A 9,956-nucleotide genomic window follows, 5' to 3' on the forward strand; every position below is an offset into this window, starting at 1 on the left:
TTTTTTTTTTTTTTTTTTTTTTCTTTTTTTTCTTTTTTTGTGCAAGAAATCAAGCTTCCATTCAGAGAAATGAAAAAATGTTTAAGGTCATACAAAAAGAAAAGTCCAAAAAGAAAGAGAGACTCAGATCAACCATTAAATGGGAATCTGATCCAACAAAATCAACCTAAGATCATAGTAACAAAAAGACCTAGTAACCAAGGTCCACAAGGAGGCATTGAACCTCACCACTTTCCAAACCCATCAAATGAGTACTCCACCTGTCTAAAAATCCGATTGTTCTCTCAAGCGAAACTCCCTGCAAAATAGCAAATAAGCTAGTTTGCCACAATAAATGTCTTCCCCAAAAGGCAAGCCTAGGAGCACCTCCTCAATAATAGTGTAAACATCGCTATTCCACACCAAACGTAAGTCAAAAGCACCAACCAACAAAACCTGAGAGACTGAACAAGTAACAACCCCACAATAAGTGATGCAAGCCCTCAGTTTGACACCAACAAAGAACAAACCACTGCAGGTACAACACAATGGAAGAGCGTCTCTCGACACGATCCTTCATGTTGGCTTTCCCATGTAAAATCTACCATACAAAAAAATTAAACTTTGTAGAGATTTTAACCTTCCAGATGGAGGAGACAGCAAAGGCAAATTGGGGAGGGGAATGGACGACCAACAGACAAAAGAAATCACTGGAAGAGCACCCCCTAGAAGAATCGAGATCCTAAAGCCTAGATTCCCTTCTCCCTTGAAACATGTGTCAATCCTAAAGAATAGAAAGAACACCCACGATATCTAACGTCCCTCTGCCAAAAGAATCACATGACAAACCTAACGACAAAAAGGCGGAAGGATCAAACCCCCAGTAACATAGAAGCCACAAAATGAAACTTCTCATTTGAAAGATGAGACAACGTGGGAATAACTCACGAATTTTTCAAAAAATAAAAACTCAAGCTCTTCCCAATACAGAATTTAACAAACGAGGAAAAAGATGGGAAGCCAAAGGTCATTGCTTTCCAGAGATTTTTATTAGGCTCTTTGGCCCCACCATCTGCAACCCACTTGAAACGTTGTGGAACTACCAACTCGTAATGACTTTGTGCCATAAGATGAGTGTTAGTTGGGCAATACTTGAAGACAACCTTAAGGATTGCTATCTTTTCCGACGTAGGAGACTTTGTATAACTGATTGACGAGGAACAATTGAGTTGACAATGCCCCTAAAAAAACCTTGTTCCAGCTGGACCTAGCTTTCTCTTATCACAGTGATTCCATGGTGACAGAATTTCAAATTTTAAAAGGTGTTTTTGAAGATCAGAATTGTGGTATGGAAGTCATGCCTCAACCAGTTGGATTTGCTGATAACGTGCAGCTAATAAGTATTCAAACAAGAACCATGATACGCAAAAATTTTCTTTGTTGAGTAGCCAGCTATGTACTATTAAACCATCACTATATTCATTACAGTTCTATATTTTACGTGGACATTAAACAGAAAGCACAACATTATGCAGATATACAAACGCATAAATTAAACAAAAAAAAATAGTAAATTAAAGAGGATGAAGATAATACCGATTCACTGAGAATTATCCCATGATGCAAATGTACCCCAATAGAAATCAGCACAAGTTTCATATAGTTCAATTGGACATGAGTATTTGAACGGTCTTCCTTAGTTGTGATTTATTTTTTAAAAAAAATAATTGATTGACGAGAACGCATTCACCTAAAAGAAGTAAATTGCGATATTTATACTTCCACTCGGACGCTGTAATTATTCTCATGTCACCGATAAGCTACAAAAAGCACAAACGACACTTCCGATGTCCAATTCCGAAACATTCGACATTAGAAAACGAAAGGAAAAAAAAAAAGACAGATTGATATCGGCACAATTCAATCGCAAAAGCGAAAGAATCATTCATGGGCACAAGAAGCGAGACATGGTTATAAATCCCAGCCCACAACCAGGCAAAAAATTAAGCTCAGACCCGACGAAATTCCCTCAACCCACGCAGGCTCAAGTCAAACGAACAAAAAGTTCCAATAAAATAACTAAATAACCGAATCAAAAAAAGGCAGATTCTATAGTAATCCAAGCAGAATTGCAAGATCCAAACGAAACGAAAAGCAAAAATTCCGTAATCACTCACCCGGAGGGTCCTGGAAGCTTCGGCAACGAGAACGGAAGCAGAGGGACCTCCATGATGCGAATAAGCAGCGGAGGAAGAGAGGCAATCAGCGACGGCCCTTCTTAACGGTTCAGGAGGCTTCTTGAGCGATGAAGATCTCAAGCGAGAGACTCCAGACAGGGGTCCCAACAGTTGGAGCCGAGAACTCCCCGGACTCCGAGAAGGACTGAAGGTAGAAGACATAAGACCACAAAATTCCACACAAAAAAAAAAAAAAAAAAAACAAACAATAAGAAGAAGAAGAAGAAGAAGAAGAAGAAGCTGAAGGAGTGAATTGAAGTTCTTGAGAGCTCGTGGTCGGAAGTGTTTTCTTCTACATTTGATACAGAATCAGAAGGAAACTGCTTGAGGCCTCGCTGCCTGTGAGAAAGTTTCGGACAAGAGACGAAGAGAGTGGATGGAAGGGAGGAAGACGAAAATTAACATTTTCTAAAAAAGAAAATAAAAAATTGGGATTTGGAATATATTAAATAAATAAATAAATATTAAATCCCGAAGAATTTTGAGTTAGAAAAAAAAAAACAAAAAAAGAATCTTAAAATTCGCGAGAGTGGAATTAGCTGTCCATATTGGCGAATTTTATGAGGCCTATTAGCTGGCAAGCATAAGCTTCCTTAAATTAAATTTTAAAGTAATTATATTTTATCGACTAACTCGATTTTGCGGTAAGTAAATATAAATAAATAATTTATTTTCTAAAGTATTTTTGTTTTCTTTTTCTTTTATATAATACATACTTTTGTTCGATAATATTTTTCTTTTTCTAAATGTATAATTATGTTTGATGTTATCTTATTTTTTAATGTAATTATTGTACCTTTTATAAGATAATTCTTTTTAATTTTGAAAATTGGAAACTAAAAACAAAACAAACAAAAAAAAAACATAATATTTACCCATCCTCCAATTATTAAAAATAAACCGAAATTTTGTCGAATTAATCTTCATCGAGCTTTTGTCCATTTGTTCTTAATCACGATTATGTTTCGTCTGTTGTTTAATTAATTGTTGCGTTTCATTTTGTTCTTTAATTATTCAGTTGAGGTAATTAATAAATATCTATAATAATTTGTTTTCATTTTGTTCTTCACCTAGGTCTCAACCATGTTGAACTCTGGTTACCATCCAAGCTACTAAAAAAAAATATTTTTGTCGTTAGTATATCCACATTAATATTACGTTTAAAAAAATATCTGTAAAATTTCTAAACGTAACGTTAATACTTTTAAATGTTGTACTTTTATTATCAATACCTTAAAATGTAAGAAGGAGATAATCCAGACAATTTTCGTTTATATATTGAGATAACAAATTTTATTCTTTTTATGAATGGTACCGATTTTTTTTAAGATAAAAGATATTAGTAAACTTTTTTAATTTATATGTATTTTCTAAATAAATTTTAAAATTTAAAGATCTAAGTGAATAGGCACGAAAGTAAGTGAAGATATGAGCACAAATCTCACTAATCTCATGCTGTGTGGTAATCAAACATCAAGATTTCGCTCACGTAATGCTTTCCCTTGAGCTTCTGAGTCTATACATGGTTTGAAATTTATAATAATGTTTTTATTATTTACATGTTAAATTTTGTGTGAACAGCTATTTTGTTATTTTTGGTTTTTTTTATTCAACTAATTTTTATTAAATTATAGAAATAAACGTCGGGTTGATTTCAATTGTGGATTCAAAATGTGATGTTTAAACCCTGAATTAAGGTTTACACTTAATTTTAATATTTATTTCGAAAAATAAATTTTCAAACATTTAAAAACTTATTTTTAAGAGTTATTAAATATTAAATGTTGAAAAACAATTATAGAATTCAATAAAAATATAATAAATACAAGAATATATATTAAATTAACATGCAAAATAATTTAAGAAATTTCATTATTATTATTATTATTATTATTTTGGCAATTTGTTTAATAATAGACCCATTTAACATCCTGTCACGGTTGTTTAAGGATGAGAATTTCATATTGTGGCATGAAATCTAGACTCAAATTCTAACTGCCAATTTATTTTTTTAATTCTAAAAATGTTAATTTTATAAAATAAAATAAAAAAAAAACTTAAAATATAATTTATTAGATGACTTGCGATAATTCCACGTAACGGTAGAGATCTCGAAATCTCAATAACCACTATTATTTTTTAATTCTCAAAGATATTTATTTCTCTTATTTTTTAATTTTAAATTATATATGGCCTTAAAAATACACCTATTATCTTTATCTTAAGTTAATTATATCAATAGTATTTTTTTTAACACTTGTTTATACTTTTTTATTTTATTTTTTATTTTAATTTTTCTTGTATATTTAAGAACCATAATTATCGAATTCCACGTTGTGGCCGTGGAGAGCTGGGCTCGAATCCCAGCAGCCACATTTATTTTTTAACTCTAAAATGATTAAGATTTCCACGTGATCGAGACCTAAGCTCAAATTCAAGTAATCACATTTATTTTTAACTCTCAAAATATTAAATTTATAAAAATAAAAACTCTTAAAAAAAAATAGAGATTATGAATAGGTAGATTGGGAGAGCTGGATACTTTTAATAATCATAATTTTCCATAATAATAAAATCCTTCAATAAATAATAAAACTTTATTCTATATGACCACAAAAGAATTAAAATCATACATAAGAGGAGCTACTAATACTATGACTATACACAAAAAGAATTACCCAAATATTAAAAATGAAGCCAGAGACGACATGTCGACGTGGGAGAGTAAAGAACAACACAATAACACACCTTACAAAACAAGAACAAAGGAACATATCAAATGGTCCAAAATCTTTTCAAACTAACTTTTTCAATTTGATCCTTAAATCTTTAAAATTCTTAATTTCTCTTGATAATTTTAATAAACACACTTTTAATTTCATGTTCTAAAAACGTGCCTAATTTTTTATTTTGTATATAATAAACCAATGGAAAATTTAAGATTTAATTATACATAAAATATATATTCATATTAATTTTTTTAAAAATTAGACCACAAAATTGAAAATTAAAAATTTATTAATTTTTTTTAAAATTTCAATACCAAATACAATTACATAGAAAATTAAAATTTTTAAAATGTAGTAGTTATTATATATTATTTAAAATTTAATTTAATGTTTAAACTAATTAGATATAATTGAGAGTTGTTAATTTTAAGATAAATTAAGGACCAAATGGAGAAAAAGAAAAAGATGAAGGACCATTAGATATAATTAGGCAAATCAAACGACATGACGCACCAAAAAATTCAGCGGTGGAAGTCCTCTTGAAGGAAGTAAGGTTATAAATGAAAACGAGAGCCGTTGATTACGAAACAGACGACCCGAAAACCCGAAAGCAGCGAGGATAACCCGAGAAACAGGAAACCGGCGAATCCCAATGCAATCGAGATCGTGGATTGAACACAAAAGGCGCTGGTAGCCCTACACGTGTCGGTTCTCCTCAGAGTTATCAAGAGAGCCGTCCCTGCGGAGCCCGCAGAGAGAAGAAGGTACGCGAACGCCTATGGAATCAGAGCCCTAATTTCCGATTTAGACCAGAAGATAGAGAAAAAAGAAAAAAGAAAAAAGGCAAAGGGTTAGGGTTTTGACCTGGTCATGGCCGAAGTCGAACCAGACTTGTAAAATCTCAGGGAAGAGCGTCACTTCTCTCGAGATTTCCCACACGGAGGCAATCATTTCGAACAGTGAGTACACTGCGACTATGGCGTTTGCCGCGAAGACGTACCTGGTCAGGAAAGCGTTAGTTCGGTAATAGAGTGCGTTTTTTAGTATGGAAATGTGCGTTTCCGTATGTGCGGAATTAGTTGTGGTTCCAATTCGAAAATCTCGTCTGTTGTATTTGATTTTCAGGAGAAATACCTCGAATGCGAAGAATCGGAAAAGAGGGCAAACGGCGTACCTGAAGGCGTCGAAATCGTACCAGCGAGGGGAATCGGATCCAGAGCCGCGAGAGTTAGTAATCATGAAAACAGCAGAGGCAAGGGAGAAGCAGAAGGTAGACAAACGGAAGACGAGGATTAGAGAGTTGAAGCGCTTCAGTTTCTGAACAGAGACGGTCGAGTGAAAGTGATGGTGAGGAGTAGGGATTCGAGCGTGAGGCGATGGTGTGCCGCCGCCGTTACGGAGTGACTGAGGGGATCGCATGGTCGCCGTCGCAGTTTGCTACAGGTAGAGTAGTAGGTCATACATGAAATGGGGGTGAAATTGATTGTTGCAGACAGAGGAGGAATATAAGGTAAGGTTTGGATTTCCTGTTTTCCCTTTTGAGCTGTAAAAGAGAGAGAAAAACAGAGGATTAGGATTTTGGATTAGAGAGATGAAGTTGAGATGGGAGATGGCGGTGGAGTCACGGGCGAGGGCAAGGGTTCCATTAGAAGAGAGGGTTGTGTGAAAAAATGAGTGGGAAATTATTCAAAGCGGCTAGCAGAGAGAACTGGAGAGAGAGAGAGAGAGAGAGAGAGAGAGAGAGAGAGAGAGAGGGGCTCTGAGGACAGTGATGGAGAAATTTGCTTTTAAATTTTTGGGTTTTCTTCTCTCTCTGGCCTGTCCCCTCCCTTCGTTAGGATAAGTTTTTTTTTTTTTTTTAATCTTATAAAAAAAAATTCACTGCTACTAATAAATAACTTCTCTTTCTTTTTTTAGCGCCGGAATATCCAATTTAATTCTATTTTAGTGTAGGAAGGATCTGTTATATTTCATTTCTAAAATTTTTCATGGTGAAGTGTTTGATTGATTTAACTTTTAAAAAAAGTATAATATTTAGAAAAATGTTAATTGATTTAATCAAAAGTGCCTTTTTTCTCAAATGATTATAACTCACCTAACAAATATTCTTCACACTCAAATTAAGTGGTTGAAATTATTAACACAAAATAATTGCTGAATTATGGGGATGAAAGCGCGTTTTGATTAGAAGTATTGTCTATAAAATTTAATTATTATTTTAAAAATCGATGAGTTTATCAATTTTTACAAATTGGACTCTACAATGAATAAAAATTAATCCATTGATGTTAATAAAATGAGTAATATAAAATCCTTTAAAATTTTACTATAAAAGATATCAAATTTTGTACAGATTTTAGTGGGATACATAAACTAATTATTAACCATCTAAATATACTCCAATAGATAACACATCATTTCAAAAAATTAATAATTTGTTTTTCACTGTTCATTAACAAAAAAATAAATAAATTATTGGTGGAATAATTTGAATGTTTGGCTCCATTATAATTTTTCTTTCAAATTTGACAATTTTATATAATAACAAACCAGAATACTTTCTTATATCAATTTTGAAACAAAAATTTATTGGACATTTAGTTTGAAATTGAAATCTTACAATCAAATTAATCAAATCTATAGGTTTATCACTCAAAAGTTATCTTTTTTTTCCAAAAAAATAAATAGTGAAATTATAAAATTTTAAAAGTGTGAGATAAGAGTATGTGGGTGTATTTGGTCAACAACATGATAAAATATTGAACACAAAAGTCAACATAACATGAAAAGCTGCCCTAAAAAACATAAGACAATATTTTCATAATTTTGTCTCTTTTAAGTCTCTCTATTTTTTTTTTTTTACAAAAAAAAAAACTTTATTTAAATTAGTTTATTTTCATTTTCTTCATAAATTGTGTTCTTAACATGATTTCATTACATGGTCCGACTAGTAATAATTTTGAATTTTAAACTTTTATTCATATAGAAATCATAGATTGGCCCTAAAATAAATCTGAAAATGAAATATCAATATTCATATACATTTTTCTTAAATGGGTTACAACGGAAACTATTTAAATTAAAGAAAAAAAAAAGAAAGTTCATCGTAATTATAATTATGTAGCCGACATCTTCCGTATTTTTCGGCATTTCAATTTTCGTCATGTCGTCATGATATATATATATTTAATTTGATCGAACAATAATAAAATTCGGATGTTGGTTGAAAATTTCCGATTAAATTAAAAGAGAGAGAATCATAAATTGGAATTTTCTTAAATAGTAATTTAATAAAGGCGTTTTGTATGTGTCTCCGTTTTTTAAAGTATTTAATATATTTATGATAAACTTATAAATTTTGTAAATTAATTCATATCAAACTCAAATTTAAATTGTTTAAAGTGTTACTTATAAAATCAATTATAGGAGTTTATTATTATTATTATTTTTAAACTATTCTCCTCCGATTTAGCATCGTTCTAAATTTTAAAGATTAGAATTTTGTAATTGAGGGGAAGGATTCAAAATTCTAACATTTTAGTCGAGAATATAGGTTTGAATAAGTTGATATAGGTTTAAGTTTAAAAAAAAAATATACGGATATATATGAATTTAATATTTTTATATTTGGGATATAATCATATTCTACAACTTTATAAAGCTATAATAATAATAATAATAAATCATAGTCACGTATTTAGAGTCTTACAACTTGCTACATTAATAATAAAAATAAATATCCTTATTTAAAAACCAAAAAATTGAAAATATGAGAGTTTTATATTATTTCAGATGGACAAAAATAATGGAAGCCCACGAAATTGATTTTTTTATTGGTCCGACCGTTATAGGTAGGGCCCAAAGCTCTTTTTTCGGCGGGGCAAAAAAGTGCGTTTATAAAAATAAAAGAAAAATGGAAACTAAAAAAGAAAAGGGGCATTCCGAGAATTGAACTCGGGACCTCTCGCACCCTAAGCGAGAATCATACCACTAGACCAAATGCCCTTTGTTGAATTTGTTTGAAACAACTTTTAAATTATAAATTAAGGGTTTACGTTTCCTATGTTTTTTTGTTAATTATTATTTTTGAATTCAACCCATATTGGTGGAGAATATATATATGTGTGTGTTTATATTTATATTTGAATTGATGCAATAGTTGAAATGAATTCATAAAGATGGGTATGGAATAGATTTATTAAACCAAAGTTTAAATCCACAGTCATATACAATCACAAACACAATATATACACACGTACGCCCAAAATTAAAATTACTCACAAAATAATTTTTTCTTTTATAGAAAAGTTAAACCAAAAACATCGTCTATAGTAGTAAAAAAAATAGAGAAACCTTGCGATCTTCGTGATTTTGAGATGGAACTTCATGTTTATCTAATATGGTGTTGGAGTTTATGAAGCCCGATTCGGGAATATATATATATATATATAAATAAAAAATCATTGAAGGTTACCATCTTTACTTTGTGGCGTGCTTTGATGAAGCGTGTGTAGGTTTGATGGAGTGTATGAACTGTTGAAGGCCCAATTTTCAGAAGGCCCAATTTGGATTTCCCTCAAAATATAAACATTCCTAGAGTGATTTAATAGCCTAAACAAAAATGGTATTTATAATTATGACGTTGGCAATTTTAATTCAATAAAATTGATATTGCAAGTGGCATGTAAAAATAAATGAAATAAATAATTTTAATGCCATCTTTCCGGTAAAACAAATAGTTTGATCCATTTCAAGTCTATTGTGCCTACGAACCCAAAGAGAAAAAAGACTCTTAGTGCTAGCTCATAAACTCGAGTCAACGTAGGTCTTTGACTACTAAAACAGAAAAATCAAGGTCGATCAAGTTGTCGAAGGGCAAGTCAGAGTCCATTCGACAACTTGATCAATTTGATAGTTCCGTGGGTCCTAACACACATGTGTGTGGTGAAAGACTACATAAATACACAAATATGTAAAATTTAAAATACAAAAAAAAAAAAAAAAAAAAAAA

General features: G+C 31.2%; 2 protein-coding genes and 1 non-coding gene across 8 annotated transcripts in view; all 3 read right to left on the bottom strand.

Moving 5' to 3' along the window:
- LOC111458484 overlaps positions 1–2,642 on the bottom strand; it is a 22,119-nt gene extending 19,477 nt beyond the window's left edge. For 2 of the 4 annotated variants that reach the window (XM_023101186.1, XM_023101185.1), the window contains exon 1: positions 2,157–2,642. In XM_023101186.1, coding sequence (XP_022956954.1) covers positions 2,157–2,378 — 222 coding nt within the window. In that variant the 5' untranslated portion in view covers positions 2,379–2,642. The remainder of the gene's footprint in view (positions 1–2,156) is intronic. The other 2 variants (XM_023101188.1, XM_023101187.1) reach the window with 2 other exon arrangements.
- Positions 2,643–5,398: 2,756 nt separating this feature from the next.
- LOC111458937 (CASP-like protein 4C1) lies at positions 5,399–6,727 on the bottom strand. 3 transcript variants are annotated; one of them, XM_023101824.1, is made up of 3 exons: positions 6,700–6,727; positions 5,810–6,667; positions 5,399–5,721 (listed from the first exon to the last, which is right to left on the bottom strand). In XM_023101824.1, exons 2-3 carry the CDS (start codon positions 6,362–6,364, stop codon positions 5,500–5,502), a joined length of 777 nt encoding a protein of 258 aa, XP_022957592.1. In that variant the 5' UTR covers positions 6,365–6,667; positions 6,700–6,727; the 3' UTR covers positions 5,399–5,499. The 3 variants fall into 3 exon arrangements, with proteins under 3 accessions (XP_022957592.1, XP_022957593.1, XP_022957591.1); XM_023101825.1 differs by lacking the exon at positions 6,700–6,727 and having other exon boundaries at positions 5,810–5,945; positions 6,120–6,692; XM_023101823.1 differs by lacking the exon at positions 6,700–6,727 and having other exon boundaries at positions 5,810–6,696.
- A 2,151-nt stretch (positions 6,728–8,878) lies between these two features.
- Positions 8,879–8,950, bottom strand: TRNAP-AGG. The gene has a single exon. It is a non-coding gene; the product is annotated as a tRNA-Pro (tRNA).
- Positions 8,951–9,956: the final 1,006 nt, after the last annotated feature.

This window comes from Cucurbita moschata, unplaced genomic scaffold, assembly GCF_002738365.1.
Source record: "Cucurbita moschata cultivar Rifu unplaced genomic scaffold, Cmos_1.0 Cmo_Scf00021, whole genome shotgun sequence".
Lineage (NCBI taxonomy): Eukaryota > Viridiplantae > Streptophyta > Magnoliopsida > Cucurbitales > Cucurbitaceae > Cucurbita > Cucurbita moschata.